Source organism: Carassius carassius, chromosome 24 (assembly GCF_963082965.1).
Source record: "Carassius carassius chromosome 24, fCarCar2.1, whole genome shotgun sequence".
NCBI lineage: Eukaryota > Metazoa > Chordata > Actinopteri > Cypriniformes > Cyprinidae > Carassius > Carassius carassius.
In genome coordinates, this window is record NC_081778.1 from 30137121 (window position 1) to 30158761 (window position 21641).

The 21641-nt window shown below is 35.8% G+C and overlaps 1 protein-coding gene across 4 annotated transcripts in view; it reads right to left on the reverse strand.

Moving 5' to 3' along the window:
• Positions 1-21641, reverse strand: part of LOC132103422 (DNA-binding protein SATB1-like) — a 56284-nt gene that overhangs the window by 10812 nt on the left and 23831 nt on the right. For all 4 annotated transcript variants that reach the window (XM_059508516.1, XM_059508517.1, XM_059508514.1 and 1 more), the window contains 4 exons: positions 16749-17200; positions 11701-11913; positions 8016-8087; positions 7204-7359 (listed from right to left, as the gene is read on the reverse strand). In XM_059508516.1, coding sequence (XP_059364499.1) covers positions 7204-7359; positions 8016-8087; positions 11701-11913; positions 16749-17200 — 893 coding nt within the window. The remainder of the gene's footprint in view (positions 1-7203; positions 7360-8015; positions 8088-11700; positions 11914-16748; positions 17201-21641) is intronic.

Here is a 21641-nt window from a genome sequence, read left to right on the forward strand (position 1 = left end):
ATTTAATTCAAAGTTGGAGTTTAATTGCTAATATCAGAGAGTAATTAAGCATATAAATCATGCCTGATCTTATTGAATTATAGATTAAAATGGCATAAAACCTGCAAATTGTACATGTCAGCTCCAACAGCACTCTTAATTAACACAAGTTTGCTTTAAAACGGCAAAAATATATCAAGTCGTTAACTTTTATGGCAGAGGCTTCTGAAGCGTTTGATGATGTTTGATTAATTGTTTTATTGCGCAGGGTCAGAGTGTAATTTTTTTGGTAGTGTGTGTATATACAGCAAAATAAATTGAATGGCAACAGAATACTCTGAATGAAGTATGTGGATAATTTTTGATCATTTTACAATATTTTCATTGTATGTTTTTCTTTTTCCAATATATGCAAAAGAGCGGTATGTATGTCCTTCAAAAATGCACCTCATTCAGTCATTGAACTCATTAAAGTCATTCAGAATAATGCGAGGCTGAGTAAAATAAACCAATTGTGCAAATGCATTGGTCAATAATGGAACAAATGGATGGATATCGACCAATTTATCTGGTCACTAATGTCCAAAAAGTTGCAGAAAACTAGAAGAAAGAGAGCAAAGAAGGGAAAGTGTAGAGCAGGCCTGGCGAGCGGTGTGCAGAACAGCGTCTGTTGCAGCCATTGGCTGCAGTTAAATTGAAATATTTCGCAGCGTGTGTCAGAAACATGCAGAATGGTAATTATGACAGATCTGATTAACCGGGCGATTCGGGGGGCCGGGCGAGGCAGCTCCGGGCTGCAGGTGCGACCTTGTGCATTCCTGCGTATGTAAATAAAATAAATTACAAGCATGGGGGCGCGTGGTGCGTGACATAGCTACGTGCAGGGAGTCCCACAGGGGGGACCCTAATGGAATATTTTCCCGGAGTCTAATAATACAGTTGGTATTGACTTGAGGTAATTAGGGGGATCATTAAAGCCGCTTTTCTCTGCGTATTTGCCTGCCTGATCAGATTAGTGAGAATGGGCCTCAGAACAAGCCCTGTGTGGTCTGACAGAGGAGAGTGCAAGAAACCAGCCCACCTCTAATACTACCTTACATGCCGAGGAGAGAGAGAGAGAGAGAGAGAGAGAGAGAGAGAGAGAGAGAGAGAGAACATAACAGATGGAGAACAAGCTGGAGAACCAGAAGATGGTCAACGAACGAGTTAAACAACAAGGAAAAACATTCGTTTGGAAGCGAGCACTGTGATAAATCATACACGGAATTAATTTCCCAGACATCTGGGTCTCTGGTTCACGAATATTGTGTCTTTAATAATACAGGGGGACTGCAGCTGTTTCCAAGGCAACCTAATAACCAGGCAGCCAGATAAATAAATAAATCAATTAATAAACAGTCATCATGGCCCTATTTCCACTCTCACGGACCCGCCGCTCCCATCTGCCTCGCACACGCACCTGGGAGACAGTGAATTCATAACCGTAAACCAACAACTCTTCAAAATGAAGCATGTTAATGAACACATATATTCTCTTTAAAATTATAGGGTCCATCAGAACAGGAAGAGGGAGGACTGAACTTCCATATACAGTAGGAGCGTAATTTCGTTTGCATCCAGCATTGCGTTCTTGTGCCTTAATGAAAGCAAATGCAGAAGCGCAGATGCAGACGATGAGTCTAACCTGCCCTGGAAATACAGGCCAAATAAATGCTATTTATTTTGGCCACGCCTGCTCCTCAAACGCCCCGCCCACAGGAATTTCTCATGTCATCAAATTTGCTGGTCTGTTTTCCTGGAAACGGTTATTGGGATTGCCTGATTACATTAATCTGATTACAGATACAATAAAAATGTAAAATCCACTTATTTTACACAATATTCAAATCAAAATTCAATGAAAAATTTCTGAAAACAGAAAATTTTAATAAATTAACCAGGCCAAGTGGCCATGGTTATTAGCCACTGTGGATAATATCAAGATTTTTGGATTGACTGATAGGCCAGGTTGATATATATTGGTTTATTAGAAGTGTAAACATTTGAATGAATGTAGCTTCCTGAATATATATATATATATATATATATATATATATATATATATATATATATATATATATATATATATAGAGGAAGCTACATTCATTCAAATGTTTACACTTCTAATAAACCAATATATATCAGTATATAAACCAGTATATATATATATATATATATATATACACATACACATACACAAACACACACCAACTTTTTATGCAAAATACAATTAAAAGGTGGAATATTTGAATTTTCCTGCAAAAATTACATAACTGCTCATTTAAATAATATTTATATTTATAAAATTATATCTATGTATATATATAAACAGAAATTGATAAATGCTGGGTTTATCATGTTGGCAAGGCTGTGAAACTGATACAATTGGGACACACCAAAACTGTTAAATCAACAAAACAGCTTATTTTCTGCAAATAGATGATAGTTGACCACCAGTTGAAATTACAACTGCAATTTTGTACTGATATACAAAGTCAATCCTGCACATTTTTTATCTCTCTCTCTCACACACTCACTTTTACCGACCCACTGTTCCCCCCTAGAGAGCAGCGAGCCAGGCGCTCAGTGACAGATGGCACAGCCTCCTCTACCCCCCTTCATACACACACCGGCCTATCGCCTGCCCCCCTGTACTGCGGCAGATCACTGACATTCTGTCTCATTAGAGCCCTGCTAATTACCACAGTCTCTTCCAGCAGCGAGAGAGAGACATACAGACACACACAGGGAGAGAGAGAGAGAGACAGGTCACTCTGAGGGAATGGCTCTGGGTTCTAAAGGGCTTGTCTTCTGACAACAGGGGCCATGATTGTATTCACCATCAGAGGGTGTCAGCACAACTCCCATAATGCCCTTCTTCTCTCTATTCTCCCAGCCCCAGCAGAGCTCTGTGAATGCCAGTTCAGCACTGTCATGTCTGTATTAGTGGCGTTTGCTCAGTCATACGTCACTTTCACTATTGCTCATATTCAAAATTAGGGACTTTAACAAACCCCTAAATCTACTCAACATGAAATCAAAACTGATCCTATTTACATAATATTACATGTTCCTTGTCTTATAGTGAATGATTCATCAGTGCATCGTGTTATTTCAAATTATATTTTAAATATTGTGTGTGTCTGTATATATATATATATATATATATATATATATGTGTGTGTGTGTGTGTGTGTGTGTGTGTGTGTGTGTGTGTGTATGTGTACACACACACTATATATACACTAATTATTTTAATACATATTGAAATTAATAATGACTATTTAATTATTAAATCCCCATTAAAATTGGTATACACTACCTTTCAAAAGGTTGGAGTCAGTAAGGTTTTTTTTTTATAATTATTAGCTTCATTCAGCAATGACAATGGCATAATAAACTGATAAAAAGTACATTACAGCCACTTATGATGTTACACACACACACACACACACACACACACACACACACAGTATATAAACATATGCAAATCAGCATATCAGAATGATTTCTGAACATCATGTGACACTGAAGACTGGAGTAATGATGCTGAAAATTCAGATTTACATCATAGGAATAAATTACATTCTAGAATACATTTGAATAGAAAAAATTTGTAAATTGTAATAATCTTTCACAATATGTTTTTACTATATTATTGGGCAAATAAATGCCGCCTTCTTCCAAAACCAAACAAACAAAAATATTGTACCTAATCTTAACTCATCAAAAATGCAATCGAAAAATTGTTTGTGAACAGCACTTCATGTTGACCTTAAACTTGGGTTCATGAATTATGCCATATGAATGATATTTCAAATAAAAACTACAATCGGACAGGCGAAAATATCCTGCACCGAAGGAGGGAAGAAAAGAAATTCACCACTAGAACCTGCTTTCGTTTCACCTCCAAAACTTCACAATTTTCGCAAACTCGGCACATCAACGAGAGCGTACAAAATAAACAATTTATACGTTTCTTTTTCAGTTTACAAACTGCGGAAATTGTGGTTTTTCTGTGGTGCAGGAGGAGAAATTAATTGAAATGCTACTCGGAATATGAAAGTGCCACCAAATAGATAAAGCCTGGCACTCACGTCCTGTATGGATGTGTGCCCAGAGAGGGGGACGGCATGGCTCCGATCCAGTGCCCATCCCCCAATAAACAGCACATACACACACACACTCATTTACACCACGAGCATACACACTCACAGACACACGTGATGGCTCTCTTTAACCCCCTCAAACTACTGTTTACGGCTATGAAAGCCCAGGGGATGAGTGCTGCGCCTCCCCCTCAACACCTCCCATCTCCATGGCTCTCGTCGAGGGCAGATCTGGGCCGAGCCTGGAGCCCCGTGGCTGCGGAAGCCAGACACACATCCTGTGCCAGTTCTCTAGCATGTGCTATGGCCAGTGCTGCTGCAGTCTACCTCCGTTACGGACGAGGATTCCTGCACTGATGGACGTGCCAATTAATCTGACACGCCACGGAAGATAACCATACGGCAAAACGCCTCCCACCACACCATCCAGGACCCTGAGGTCCTTCAGCACAGGCTGAGAGGGACAGACACAAACACAGTCTGTGGCTACTCTTTATGATAAGGCTTCATTTGCTTACATTGGCTAACTATATTTAAACTAATTATGAAAAATAATTTGAAAGCATTTATTAATCTTAAAATCAAAAGTTGTATCCGTTATTAATATTATTTAATTGATCTCAGGGCCCTATAAAATCTAAAGGCTGATTTTATTTATTTTTTTCTCCAAAGTCAATTTTCTTTTTTTTCTCTTTTTCCTTCCTCTTTTCTTTTTATTTTTTGTCTTTAAAAATCTAAATCTAATGCAATAGGGATGAATCAACTGATATTATTATTTTTCACATATTCAGTTTTCAGTAAAAAAAGAAAATTCTAAATTCAGTGTTTTATTATTTAACACAAATTTATTATTAAAACTGTGGTAATTATATGACTGCGTACAATTTTTTAACTATTTAATATATATATATATATATTTTTTTTTTTTATTTAATCAAATAAAATTAGGAAATCACCCCCCCCCCCCCAATTCTGTTTTCAGTTGAATTTTTTTCTGAATTCTGTTTCATGAATTAATACACATTTATAACCAAAAGGGAGGTGATCATTTGAATGTATAAAACCTAATTTAATTGGTCTTTTAAAATATAATTCAATGAAGTTACAATCAAACAATAAAAAATTATGAAATCCGTTAAGTTTTTTCACCCCAAATTTTTGTTTTCCATTTGAATTTTTCTAAAAAAAAAATTCCAACAAATGCATTCATGAAGAGCAATCAATTATATGAATATATCGTAATACAATTTATTTGATCTTTTAAAATGCAATAAAAAAACTGATCAATCAAATGAAATTATGATTCAAATATAGACAAAAAATGTATATTGTTTTAAAAACTGTATTATTATTGTTATTACTTTGAGAAATACATTCTACTTTACAATATATTTCTGTCATAATTTCTTCAAATTAAGCCAAACGTTAACATTTTAGCAGGTTGTAGTGAAGGCTTTTGAGTTTTAATGGGAACTTATTGTGAATTGTTACATACTTGGTTCAGAAATCATAAACCGGACTTAATTAACATAATATAATTTAGTTTATTTATTTTGCTATTTTATATTCTAAAAAGATACGTTCTAAGAACATAATTTGTATGTAGCTTTGGCCTGTAATGAACTGTATAATAATAAAAATAAAAATAATGTATTATTATTAGTAGTACTACACAAAAATCATTTAGTTATTATTTCATAAACTTTCATTCTAAAGTTTGGGGTCACTGCAACTTTTTTTAAGAAATTAATACTTTAATTCAGGAAGGATGCATTAAATTGATCAAAAGCGACAGTAAAGACAATTAGAATGCTACAAAAGTTTTCTATTTCAAATAAATGCTGTTCTTTTGAACTTTCTATTAATCAAATAATTATGAAAGAAAATTTTTCACCGTTTCCACTAAAATATTAAGCAGAACAACTCTTTTCATCATTGATGATAAGAAATGTAGCTTAAATGGCAAATGACAAAATGAGTATTTTCAGGAAAGACTGATCCCTATTCTTCATTAAAAAGACTCAAAATGCGACCAAACTGACCGAATAAATCAGAATAACAACGTACTGTAATTATGACTGATATCAACTGACTTCCCTCTATGATTCTTCAATCGTCACACCTCAAATGAAAAAGAGCTTCCTCACCGCTAATTACGATATCATAGCACCCGTTTTGTAAATATGATTGCTCTGCATCGGCCCCGGCCGGACATTCAGCCGGAGGGCCCCGTGGGTCCCGCAGAGGGGGCTGGAAACGGGAAGGAGGGGGTACCAGCTGCCCGGGGAGCACACATTACGAGATGGAGCCGGAGATAAGTGCTCTCCCAGGCCCCTTTTTCAGCTGCGTAATTAGCACAGTTCTTATCTGCTGCTCAATTCACATTCACACCAGCCATGAATGGAGCACACAGGCTCAGACAGAGAGGGGCTCTTTTCTCTCAAACCGTCATTTTATTTGAGAATCTTACGCAAATAAATGCCCTGGTTTGTCTTTTCTCTCCTCCACCCTTCTTGGCTTTGAACTCACTTCGACAAAAACAGTGGTTTGTGCATCAAACTGTAATTTGGTGAAACAAAAGTATCTGGCACCGTAATCAGTGCAATCAGCAAAAACCTGCTGATATTTCTAGATTATTTAGGGCTTCTATTCACATCAGATGTAACTGTGAAAATCTTTAAGTGTGCACATAGATATGTGAAACCTTTAATAATGGGGCTTGCCTTGCGTTTCTTTAATTAGTTTTAATAGGCTAAAACAGACGGTAATGTCTCTCACAGAGGCCTGTATTCAGCAGAAGGCTGTTCGCTATGTGAGATAACGGTGTGAATTATATAAACACATTTGTTTTATGTTGCAACACTGTCTGCTGTTCGCAAACCCACAATAAAGCAGCGCAAGTCATTACGGCCCTGAGCTACCTGTGAGGCTTAACAAAGCCCGGCTTTTAGGCTTTTATCTCACTATCTAAGCTTTCTGTAGACTGTACACAGAAATGTTTAACAATGTTTTGTCAACCGGACGAGCGGTTCAAGCATGATAGGCTGCTGAAAGTCGAAGTCGGAGCGGGCCGTACCTGGCTCTTTGAGGCGGCGACCTTGGCGAACATGGCCTGGGACACTTTGGCCCTCTTCATCTCCTGCTGGATCTCATCGTAGATGGAGGAGTTGATGTTTAACACGCAGTTCTCCGATTTCCCGTTCCACTCTGAGGTCAGAGGGCTGGGCTTCACCTGAGCAGAGGAGAAATCATGCAACAACAACAAAAAAAGTTAGATAGACTTTCAAACAAGAAGTTTATTATTATTATTATTATTATTAATAACAAAAAAAGTTATATATATACATATATTTTTTACATACACCATTTTCCAAAAGTTTAGGGTCAATATTATTTTTATTTATTCATTTATTTAGATTTTTTTTGTCAGCAAAGATGCATTAAAATTATCAAGAGCGTCATTAAAGACAGTTAAAAAGTTAATAATATAATATCATAAAAGTTTAATAATAAATTGTAATTATAATGTTTTTTTGAGTTAGGATGTTAGAATGATTTCTGAAGGATCATGTGACACTGTAGACTGGAGTAAAATTCAGCTTAAGATCACAGAAAGAAATTAAATCTGAAAACTACATTTATTTTTCATATTTATTTTTATCAAATAGCAGCCATGGTAAGTAGTTCTATTTAATATTAAAAAATATGTTATATAATAATTATTATTTTTGCTATTATTATTATTATTATTATAGATTATCATTTATTTAATTATTTAATTATTGTTTTAGCAAATCTTTTTAATAATATATATTTTTATAGGTTTATAATCAAGAACAAAATCATGAATCACTTTTTGCAATAACAGTTTACCATATGTGCACTCACAGGAGAGATGCCCACTGGAATTCTGGGATTCCAGTCTTCTGGTCTCACATTGTTACAGTCCTCTCTTCTGGGCTGTGTACACACACAGACACACAGACACACACACACACACACACACACACACGTTTAAAACAACAGGTTAAAATAACACTCTAGTCACACATGGTGAGATTTCTATCACACAGCAGTGATTTCTGCAGGAAAATGACTTGGGAACATGGCTATAACTTTTTTTTTTAAATGAAGGGGCTCCAAACTGCCACCGCAGGAGTGTTGAAGAGGCTGTCAGTGGCACCTACAGCAGTCATTTACATGTGAAGCATCAGTGTCTAGGCGGAGTTATTTTGTGACCATATCTGATTATAAAGGGATGAGCGTGTGCAAACTTGCACACCGTCTGACGATCCATTAACGTATGTGAGAAACATTCCTTCACATCCGTTTTTTATGACCTCCATAAAAGCCTTGCAGCGCTGCAAGACGTGCCACCCTGCTGATTTACAGCAGAAAATCCTGCAAACATCTCACTCATATCTGTCAGCATCAAGCTGCCATGCATCTAAAGACTTCCCTCTACATGAACCTGCTTTATCAAACATTTTATGCAAAAGAGCCAATGATGGAAAAAATATTATCTGACTGGTGGCATGTTCAAAAACAGACAACAAAGCTCATCTAAACATGAATATAGAAGACATCAAGTTCAAAAAGTATTATTTAAAATATTTATAATAATATATATATATATAAAAATATATATATAATATTAAACGTTATTGAATATGTATAATATTGTATAATTTATTAAATGCTAACAAAGTAACATTAATTAAATTGAAATAAATTCAAATAAAATGTAAAATGTTAAAATAAATAAAATACTGAGAAATACTAACAAAATAATAACATTAATCATGCTAAAATAAAATATAGAATTTTAAAATAAACCAATATTTGTGCATGCTAAACATTTTTATGCTTATTAGATGCTTATATGCTTTTTGCTGCCTATGTAGAACGTTCCAAATCTGGGGCTCCATATTTCAGTTAGGATGCTGCCTATCCACCAAGGAAGCACTAGGTTTGGAATACAGCCATTGTGTGTCAAGCAGTGCATCGATTTGCTCTTTAATTCAAAAATTCACCAGTTTGAACAAATATCATCAGATAATGGATATTTTTGCCGAGCGTTGTACGAGACTGACGAATTAGACGCAGTTGCTGAATAATCAGGTTACAGAACCATCTGATAATGGGATCTGAACAGGAAAGCAGCATCTGGTTTGCACACACACAAGGACATGACGCACACAAACACACACACAAATGCGTACACACTTGAGTGAACACTGATGACATTTCGGTCTTTACACATTCTGTGTGTGAGGGAGTTTTTTCTCCTGTATAAAAGAGACTCCTCAGTCCTACACACACAGGAAGGCTTTGTGTCCAATCCACTAAGACACAGTCTACTGCGTTTGAAGGAGACTCTGCATACCTTTCTGGCCCTGCTTGAAGGGTTCAGAGCTCTAGAACAGCTGTGGGTGAAAGAAACGCTTCCTGATATCTTTCCTGCATTAAATGTTTCCACCAAAGTACAGATGCATTGATGTACTGACACTTTTGCATTGCTAATCGCCAATAACAGTACAGAATAAAAATAAAAAATACAGGTGGTGCATTTAATATTTGAATAAAAGCGTCTGCTAAATAAAATTTACAATGCATAAATGTAATGTTTCCAGCTGTTAACACCTCTATTAATAAATCCAACACAGGACAAATCAAACTTGTATTACAATTTTTCTGAAATGTTATGTCATATATGCATAAGAGGCATTATATAATTAAATATGCATTCATTTCCAGAACATAAATCTTAACACTGGCTAAAGGCAGTTTCTAAATAGTTTTCATTTGTTGACATTACAGGTGACATTAAAGACTTAAGGCAATTTTGGATTTCAGTTTATCTCTTCATAAATCTGAAAATATTGCCAACAGTCAAAAAAAACCCAAAAAAATTTCACTATGCTTCTAGGAATAAAATTTTATACGTGCACATTTTATACCTAGAAACATTAAAAAAAAATACAATTGCTAAGATGGTTAGATGTAAGTGCTACTGAAATGAAAATGTCTGGCTCAGTTTGAGAAAACATGTATTGTATTTAAAATGTATAGTTGCAAATAGATTAAATGTTTAAACATTTAAAACATATTTTGATGTTTTCTTTTCACTAGGCTAAAAGTCATCACATTACATAAGTCAAAATCAAAAGTCTTGCTTTTGTTTAGTCTGTATTAATGCATCTGTACTCAACTGCATGTCAGTCAAGATTTGTAAATACTACAAGTTCTAGTTGTGGGGTTATAATGCGGTGCCTGATGTTGTATTAGTATAAATCATCATGTGTGAGCTCCTGAACAACACATTACTATAATACACTGTCATTTAAAGCCGCAGTGCATCATTTCTGGGCATTTCTGGGCCACTAGACACACCAAACATAACTGCAAAAATAAAGACCTTTACCAAACAGGTTTTCCCCATCTTCCATTGCTAGTACAATCTTACACTCTTTTCTTGTGAGTAAAGCTGCTGTGGAACTTTTTTTTTTTATGCATGTTAAAATAAAGTAATTTTTTCCAGCAGTTGGCAGGGGTCCTCAGGATTTTACGCATTAAATTCCTGTCTGCGCAAAGCAAATATTCTGACGATGACTGATGAAAAACAGAACTTTGCTAATCACTCATTATGTTATTGAGTGAGAGCATGCTAAATATTTGTTCTGAAACTGAGTCTGAGTGTTCACTTTCATGCATTTACATAAGTGAGAGTACAGAATCTATTAAATTTAACATGACCCCATTTACTGTATGTATGTCTGTGGTCTTACTGTGAATGAATTATCCGTGCATGTTATTTAAAAAAATAAAATAAAATAAAATAAAACTGAATTTTGCTTTGCAAAATATTAACAAAATTTCTAAATATAAATGAATAAGACAGAAAACCTATTTAAGCCAGTTAGATTTATGCATAAAACATTTACCAACAGAGAAAGGAAAATTAACCTAATTCCAGATATATTCACTGTCTTTGATAAGTAAAATGTATCCAAATAAATTCATCTTGTTTTATCTTGTTTCCGATTATGACTTAAGATGATATTTTCTGTTTTAATTTGAATTAATGTTTAAGTAATTTTATGTTAGTCATTTGTACTCTTTTTTTATAAAAAAAAAAATATGACCAAGACTTAATTAACTTATAACTTATTTAAATCTGTTAGACTTAAGCATAAAATATAAAAAATTGTCAACAGGGTAAGAAAAACTAATTTTACTCAAGATACATTTTTTCGTTTTTTACAATATATAAATAAACAAGACACAGAACCTATTTAAATCTGTTAGATTTATGCATAAAAAAAAAATTGCCAAAAAATCAAAAGAAATATAAATCTAATTCAAGTCATATCCGTTCTGTCTTTGATGAGTAAAATGTATCCAAATAAACTGATCTCATTATAAGGATGCATAGAAATTTTACCTGGAAAAAAAGACAAAAATACAATAAATAAATAAACAGTTTTCGCCATGCACCAAAGGTTACAACCCTACAGCATAAAGGAGAACCGATGTTTTAGTGCCCATCGGAGTGCACTTTTGAGTGTGTTACCTGTACAGGGCGTGTGGGAGGGGTGCTGATGAGCGGCGCAGGGCCCATAGCAGAAGCCGCAGTCAAGCTGCGCTCCCTCTCGTCCTGGTAGATGCGGTCACGCTCCGCTTCCGGTAGCTGCAGGAAGTTCTGCATCGCTCGCAGGTTGACCAGGAGTGACTGAGACGCTGTCTTGGGGTCTTCCTCTTTTCTAAGAATCTCAGACAGAAGACCCTGGGGGAGAGACACAAATAAACACGTCCTCTTAGAAAAGAGCAACAATTAACAGTTTCTCTCCACTCCATATGCGACAAAGCAATTGACCTGTCAATAAGCTCCGCTCCCACCTTAGTTACAGCTGCAATACTGAATGTCCCATAGCAATAAATTGGATACTTCTGTGCTTTTCATTAAAGTATATATTTTTTTTTTTAACAAATATGTTAAATTATACAGTAATGCGATTAAAACTACAAAGACTGGAAATCAGAATCAAAAACGCTTCTGAAAGTTACTGAAAAAAGGAAACTCCGATTACAAGTGGATAGAATTGTTCCTAATGTTTCTACAATCATTTTATCATTTTCGTTTACTATTATCCAAATACACAGGATTTTAATAAACTTTAAATTATTTTATTAGAGAAATGAATACTCAGCAAGGATGCATTAAATTGATATTACAAAAAATGTTCACAACAATGCATCGCTTTTTCAACAAAAACATGAAGCAACATAATTGTTTTCAACATCAGTAATAAGAAATGTTTGAGCAGCATATTAAAATGATTTCTGAAGAATCTTGTGACTGGAGACATGATGCTGAAAATTCAGCTTTGATCACAGGAATAAATTACATTTTAAAATATATTCAAATATGTCAAAAAATTTTGTGTATTTTTGATCAAATAAATCTGGCCTTTGTTGAGTATCAAAAAAATCTTACTGAACCCAAACATTTTTTTTTACTTTAACAGAAATGTACAGTGTGTTAGAAAAGAGCAAAAGAAGCCTGAAAGTCTGGTAGAAGCCAAAGGCTGCTATACTAGGATTAGTCAGCAACACTTCCGATCAAATACTATCAAACACCATCAAGGTTAATGAACTGCATGATAAAACCTAATATTGGGCCACCAAACCCACATAAACCTTTTGACTCTGAGACGCCACGACATTCCACCACTGCAGCCATGATTCACGTGTGAGGATGGATGTACAATTAATATTTAAGGGCTCTGTGGAAAAAAATAAAATAAAATAAAAATGCATGTTGCAAATTCTTCCCAGTGCAACTAAAGGCCAATTTGTGCAAACACGCCTGTCATGACGTGGCCTCTGATTCCTATAGATTCCTATCGCTCTAACACAACATCAAAGTCACTTCCTGCCAAAGGGGGGTTTTATGTAGAATGTTGCGAGACATTATCTTCCCGCTGTCTCCAGCAACAGTCGCTCATGCGTGCTGCGGTGACAGAGCCAAAACCCACCCCCCGCCGCTGGCACATGGCCAGGGGCGTCTCTCTTTGTCTCACCTGATGATGGCAGACAGTCATGAAGGCTTTCGGATGGAATTGAGGGGCTTTCATGCCGCTTTCATGTATTGAGACAGGGACAAAGTATTAGGATATTTTACTTCCCAATATGGTACAGATATTATTACCATCAAGACTTTAACTTTTCAGCAGTGTAATTTTACTATCACTGATCAAATATATTTTGTGAAAATTAAGATTGTGAAAATGTAGATGTTTTTTCATATATTTTATGTTTTCACTTTACACTTTAAAGTTTCAGAAATTTTGTTGTGTTTCTTTTTTTTATTTTTTTATTACTGTTTTTTTTATATGTCTGTATAGCATTTTTTACAATTTAGTTTTTAGCTTTTGTCTTAACTATTTTAGTATTTTAACTTCTAATCTAAAAATCTAAATCTTTTTAGAAATCTAAAAATTCTGAACTCAAAACTTCCTTGTTAGTCTAAAAACAGCTTATATTGAAGCCAATCTGCCAAAACAACAGGTCAAATGTGCCACTTTATAATGTAATAGTGTGGCTAATCACCTACAGATACATCACTGCCTGTTAAGCCCCGCCCACCGATTCTACATCGCTGCATGTTTAGCCCCACCCACCGATTCTGCATCACTGCATGTTTAGCCCCACTGCTTGTTTAGCCTCGCCCACCGATTTAACATCACTGCTTGTTTACATTTATGCATTTAGCAGACGTTTATATTCTAAAGCGACTAACAGTGCATTCAGGCTACACTTTTTTTTTTTTTTACCAGTATGTGTGTTCCCTGGGAATTGAAACCACAACCTTTTGCAATCCAGACCACGTCAGTAAGAACTTGTAAGTCTATATTGGATCCGACAGTAATGTCACAGCACTCAAATGTGTGGAACTGTTTTTATTATGTGTTCACTATCGATTTGTTATATATGTTAAATATGTACTGAGTATTTGTGCATCTTTAACCTAAATCACAAGCAGCGTCCATCTATGAAGAATATAGGCTGTCAAACATACACAACTGTTAGCCAATCATAGAGGGGAGCTTTTACTTCCGAGTCATCAATCTGCCATGTCTATTCTAAAAGAGCGTTCTGACGAGGACGGTCAAAATGGCCTATTACATCTACATAATGGTGTTTTATAACATTATAAATAGACATCCAAGAACAGTACAAAATAATAAAAAAAGGAGTTCCCTTTAAATTAAATGAAAATGAGAAATGCTGACTTGGCAACTAGCTGAAATAAAATACATTTGTATGCATATTTATAGCTTCTTTTTTTCTAGTAATGAACCTTTTTTAGGGTTATTTAATAATTGTATTTTGCAATAAAGACGTATATTTTTATATAAAAAATCGAATAAAATTCTATTTGTGAAAGAATAAATGTTCAAATAGAAAAGATTTAAATTAAAAAACATTCACAATAAGAATGTTTTTGCTGTATTTTTGCTCAAATAAATGCCTTCTTGGTTAGAATTAGAAAAAAAATAATAAAAATAAAAATCTGAACCTAATTCTATGACCATTTTTTATATCTAAAAAATAACTGAAGAAGAAAATCATCATATTACCCTGTTATAAATAAATGATGATTTCCACTCTTAGCAGATGACTCATATATTGTTCAGACAATAATCTGTGGCCATTTTGTCTAGTATCAGTAAAAAAAAAATATATATATTTTCCAAATGTTTTATAGTGAATTCTCAAAAACTTTCAAAAGTGAATTTGCCTGTTGAGGGAAAACTGTAAATCTACACACCTCGCTGAATAAGCTGCACAATTTGAGGTATCCTTCATACACAATGACACAGCACAAGCAGTGAGGAATGAGTTTTTGGTTGGAAAATGTAATAATTTGAATGAACAATAACAATAGTCATATCTGCCTTAGCCTACACCGCTAATAAGTGTCCTGTCACAGCTCAGGGCTGACAACAGATCGCGTGCGAACCAAAAGACATGAGTCAGTGATCAGTTACTCCTGCCAGGAAGCTGATGATTTGTAAAGTTTCTGATTGAATGATGAGATGCAATATCTGTAAGAAAAGTGCTCGTCTGCTTTTTGTCCTGATAACCCTACATTTACTTGACAATTGGGCACTTTGTGTTGATCCCAAAACAAAAGCAGATAAACCATCTAACTGTGAATGTTCTGCTGTCACTATATTAGCAAGGCAGGGTGAATTTTAATGATGTACAGAGCGTGTAGTGGCAAGCATCACATGAACATGTCACAGCTAATGTATGGAGCTGGGGCGGAGCTGGGCATATGATTCAGCATTTATAATCATCAACAAAATAATTTGACACATCTACCAAAACAACATTCTTAATGGCTCTGTTCCAAATCCTAGTGATCTGCCTCACTGGACACCACCTACGTATACAGCTGCCTTCTAAGACAGCATCCTACACAAAACATCAAAATAAAATCACTTTCAATAAACATATTTGCAGTGAGTTTCAGAGCGATATACAGCACTGTGTTCATTTACACTTGTGCAGCTCATTATTTGGTGATTTCACAGTAAATGCTCCATTTCTGCAAGCGCTGTGAGTTTGGGTCTCTTGTAACGTGCATTTGGAAGTGCAACATATGCCAGTGCTACCCATTTTACTAGATTAAAAAAAAAAAACAATTATATAAACCGAATGCCAACAGAGCAACAGCTTTAAGGGCTCAATTTCCACCAAAATAAAAGCTCAAAGGTTTAAAATTTGAACAAGACAAGAGTGAAGGACAGTATTTTTGTAGTATAAGAAAATATTGTTTTATTGTTTTAATTAAATACTCAAATTTTATTTTAAAAATAATTAAAATAAATTTTTTTTAAATGTTTTATTAAATAAATCACAATTAAAAATAATTATTATTTTAATTGTAAGAAAAAAAGGAAATATTACTTTTTGTTGATTTATTTGTTTTAACTCCATTGACTTTTTAAAAAAATAATTGTTCGGGATAAGTAAAAAGAAATAAAAAAAAGGTTAACATTATTTTTTAACATTACATAGATTCTTTACAAAATCACCCAATCATTTTAAAAGATTACTTTGAATTCTTTTCAGACTGAACTATTTAAATCACCTCTTGAAAATTCCTCTATTTTGCTATATCCCAATAAAAGAAAGACAGAAAAACAAAATATTGCCATCAAACTAACTAGACTGGAATATTTTTATCAATATTTTCCAGTATTGAAGGCATGTATCTGCTGTTTTGGTTGCATTTCTTCTACTCTGCTAGTTGCAGTGCATTATGGGAATGTGCAAAAAAGATGATATCTTAGAAATCAGCATGATGCGTTGCATAAGAGACTTCTTTCAATAATATAAAAAACTGTTTGTTTGCCAATTTTTAAAACAAAAATAAATAATGACTGAGAAAAAAAATCAAATTATTATGTAGACCGCTTGCTAGGGTTTTATAGCTGATGAACCAGGGTTAGAAAACTTTGCAAAAAAATGTTGCCCCATCTAGTATGTTTATCTTAAATAGCACTTTTATCACAAATGTTTAATATATTATAATCCAAATAAATGTACCTGTGTCCTGTTGAAGGCTACACGGGCAAATACGGCCTGGGAGATTCCCGCCCTCTTCAATTCGTCTCTGACCCACTGGTAGATCTCTGATGAGACCTCGGCGTTGGTGGACACCTGTGCGTCCAGCGGTTTGTTGAGTGCGCGGTTGACGGGCGGGTGGTTGAGGTACTGCTGGCTCAGGGACTGCTGGGCCAGGAGACGGTTGACGGCGTATTGCTGGTTGAGGATCTGAGCCATGACGATCTGCTGATTCACCAGCTGAGGGCTGATGGGAGTGGACACCAAGCCGGGGTGCAGGCTGGGGAGCTGGGCACGGCTGGGGGCCTGACTGCTGTGGGACAGGGGCACCGGGGACGGGGACTGCTCGGCCGTGCTGCCTGGGATGGGCTGCTGGCTGAAGCTGAGGTGGTTGGTTCCGGGTGGAGAAAGATCAGACAGGCTGTCCATCTCAGCTAAAAGTGGACACAAAGAAGAGGAAGCAAAAAAAAAAAAAAAAAAAAGTTTTTATATATATGTATATATGTGCATATAAGAAATAAAACTTTACAATAACAAAATTGTTACTCTACATCATTTTCAATAAATAATAATATATTATATAAAATAAATAAATATAAAATATATACAATATAAATAAAAATAAAATAAAATAAAAAATGTACATACAATTAAAACATTTAGGGAAAATAAAATATATTTAGGGATGTCACAATAATAATAATAATAATAATAATAAACGTTTGATCCCAAAAGCAGTGAAATGTCATGTTTCTAGATACTAAGTTCGATACCACTGCATCTAATATGCTACTGAACCGACTCTATTTAAAAAATATATTATTATGAATATGAACAAATTAAATCAGTGGCATGTAGTGCAGACATTTCTTATTTAAGTAAATATTGTTTCAAGTACTTATATATGTAAACAGTCTTTGATAGAGAACACGGAATGTGCTTTTCTCTTTTTCTTGTCAATATTGTGTTGTTGGATTCAAGTTTATTAGGTCTAATGCGCAGGATCTGACTTAAAGATGAAATGTTGGTGTTTACATTATTACCTCATAAAAACATATTTGCTTTTCAAAATGCAATTCAAAACTCTATTACATAAAAATTCATTTTATTTTAGTATCAACTTGGTACCAAAAAATACTGATACTTTTACGATCTCTAGCACAATAAAATTCAGAAATGAAATCTGAAAATGAATGAATAAAAATTAACTGAATAAATGTTATTATAAAAGGGAAACTATCACTTAACTGGACAAATGGGCATGCTGTGGTTTTCAAAATAAGTGCTTAATTGCCTAATCACTACTCTATGATGAACAGAAGTCATCACAAAATACCAATATCAAACAGTAAACACTTTCATAACAAATTGGACTTGACTGGAAGTCAAAAAGCAAGAGTTTCAAGCTAAACAAACACTAATCAAAACCCTTCCAGACTGCCATTACTACAGTAAACCAATACAACCTCTCTAAATAAAGGGGCACAGTGTGTGACCTGTATCTGCATAAACTGGCAGAACCAGCAATTAGTTTATAATGTCCATTGCCAAATCATGTGAGCAATAATAACACAGCAGTGTGAGTGCTCTGCTCAAGCAACGAGCAGGACGTCTTCACATGGACAAGACAGAGAGGCGTACACTTGAATCGCTCTTTATGCTCTTAATTCTAAAACAAGGTACACAAGCTGGCTAATATGAAATTTTGGGAAAGTCTAAATATAACCGGAGCGTGTTACGCTAAGCCCAGAGCATGCATGCTCTCTGAGCAGATAGAAAATAAGGTGTGGTGGCAAACATGCTTGAAAATCTTAAAATAAAAAATAAAAAAGCACTTATGAATGTGTGAATTTAAAGAAAAAAAATTCTAAACCCATAATCTGTCACTTTTCTTAAAAAGATGGGCTACTTTTAGGGTGCCTTTTTTGTCCATTTCACAGCTTATTGCAGCTTTTCGACAGATGTGCTCACTATGAATATTGAAAAGAGCTGCTTGAAGATTTATTAAATTTCTCTTTTTGTGTTGCATGGAAAAATAACACCATATGGATTTGAAACAATGTAAAGCTGAGTAAATATAGCAAAAAAAAAAAAGTAAACCAATCCTTTAAAGGACTAAACCGTTCCTGAAACACAGGTATTCAGCTGAAAGATATTACTTAAAAAAAAAAAAAAAAATGCCCATCATCTACTACTATAAATATTTCAACAGGAAGATAACAACCAGATTAAGTGCATGGATACTCTTCAGAGATACACACAAGGACGCAAACACGTGTTTTAACCGACAGTGAGCACAAAGCCATGGCTGTTCTTTTCAATATCAGCAGAAAGTGAGAGGGAAAGAAAAAACAAACAAACAAAAAAAACCTGGGTAATAATCAAAGCTCTCCGATAATCCCTCTCATTCCTGTGCTCGGATGTTACGGTATGCCTCTCAGTTGTCTTTTTGGTGTTGAAAACTGCTGGAGGCACACGCTTTTCCATGCTAATCGAAAAGGTTAGAAGAAAGCGTTCACAGGCCCTGTTTGCAGCAGCAGCAGTGGCGACACAGACAGAGAACCGGAGTCCCTCCTGTGGAATTCGCCACAAAGCAGGCTGGGATTAGGAGCACAATGGGAGAGAGAATGTGGGCTGAGGGGAGGGAGGTAAAACCCCACGGCACGGCGGGGCTCGCTCTCCAGCCCGGCTGCATTTGAATGGGACCACTACAGCGTTAGAGACGCCTTGCCACACTCTGCAAGATCATGTGAGACCGGCCTCTCACTGACCACTTATGAAACACAATCCACTGAAGACTAACCAGTTACACTAGGGAGTGCATTCAAGACATGCACTTTATCATTAGCAGTGTTCTCTGGGAGTTAAACCTTGGCATAACTATAGCCTCGCATTCCTGTAGTTTAGACAATAGAGCAATGTCAAGGTCATGGGTTCGATTCTCAAGGATTGAATGAACTGATTAAACCTATAATCTGAATGCATTGCAAAATAACATATAACTTGTTTGCAACATATGTCACTTTGAAAATAAGTCATCAAGTCAATTTATTTATGTAGCGCTTTATACAATACAGACTGTTTCAAAACAGCATCACAGTAATAAACAGGAAAATAACAGCCTTAAAAAGGCATAGTTTAACCTAAAATATCATCATTCACTCATCCTCTGTTGAGCACAAAAGAAGATATTTTGAAGAATGTAGGTAACCAAACAGTTGCTGGTAGCCATTGGCTTGCATCAGAGAAAAAATACTCTGGAAGTCAATGGCTACAATCAACTGGTTGCTAACCATCTTCAACAGTAGAGAGAAACTCATACAGGTTTGGAACGACTTTAAGGGTTCTTGCATAGTATCTTGCATAGTGTTTTTTTTTTCTTCTTCTCCATACTATGGAAGTCAATGGGGACCAGCATCTGAAGGTGAACTATCCCTTTAAAGGTGCCATGTGCAAAAATTGAGGTAAAAATATAAAAAAAAATGACCTACACGCATCAAAATTATGGGAAGAAATAAGGGCGATGATGTCATTAAAAAAATGTCAAGTTATAGTGCTGCAGAGATATCAACCTTAATTAGCAGTAGCATTACTAGCCCCGGCCCGACAGGTGTCGTAATACCAGTTTCGGCCATGGGAGGCGGTATGCGGGCAACATAACCACCAGCCAACCTGCAATACACGAATAACTTGCACGGCTTGTGGGCGTAATCTAACCTGATGTCAATCAAGCGGAAGGATGGTTGAAGCCCTTGGCAAGAGACCACCACCCGCTACAGGGAAACAACCGCGCTCGGAATCACAAATCAAATCCGATAAGAAAAGGAGCCGAACCAGAGTAAACATCGGCACTGCTTTCAATCGCTGGAGACAACTGATGGACCTGAAAGAAATGAGGTTCGACACCGAACTTGCAACATTTCTTTTGGATTGGTAAGTTAGATGCTGTTACTATTTCGCAAGAAGTTTGTTTTATGAGTGAGTGAGTGAGTGAAGTGACATTCAGCCAAGTATGGTGACCCATACTCAGAATTTGTGCTCTGCATTTAACCCATCCGAAGTGCACACACACAGAGCAGTGAACACACACACACACACACTGTGAGCACACACCCGGAGCAGTGGGCAGCCTTTTATGCTGCGGCGCCCGGGGAGCAGTTGGGGGTTCGATGCCTTGCTCAAGGGCACCTAAGTCGTGGTATTGAGGGTGGAGAGAGAACTGTACATATGCTCCCCCCACCCACAATTCCTGCCGGCCCGGGACTCGAACTCACACCCTTTCGATTGGGAGTCCGACTCTCTAACCATTAGGCCACGACTTCCCTTCCCTTATATGTTTGTGTATTTTTTTTCGGGAAGTTATAACATAGAAATGTATCGAAGGCTGTTCTATAAACGTGCTAATGTTAGCGATGGCTAACCGTAGCTGCGTTTGATAATTAGCTAGCTATAACTTACCCATTTTTTTATATCATAAGTAACCTGCTCTAACTAGTCTGTTGGTCTCCGTGTCCTCTTTGCTTCATGGTTTTTCTGTACGTGAGAAAATTGATGTGTGGCGTGAAAGCGTGTGAAAATAGTTAATTGCGTGTGTCTCACGGTGAATGCTTGAGAGTTGGCAGCTCTGGTTACTGTTGGTTGGCGCTAGCTTGGTCAACATCAGCTGTCTAATGTTGACCAATGATGTTGACAGAATGCTGTCTGTCAAATTAATTTAATTCAAATAATGTGTATATACAACTCAATGTAATATGAACAAAACGAATATGAACATATTCACTGGTAAAGGTGAAGGGGAGTAGCTTGAAGATGTCATGTTTCAAAATCACTTGACATCACCCAACGTTCCTCTGGAGGCAAAACGTCCTCTTATAG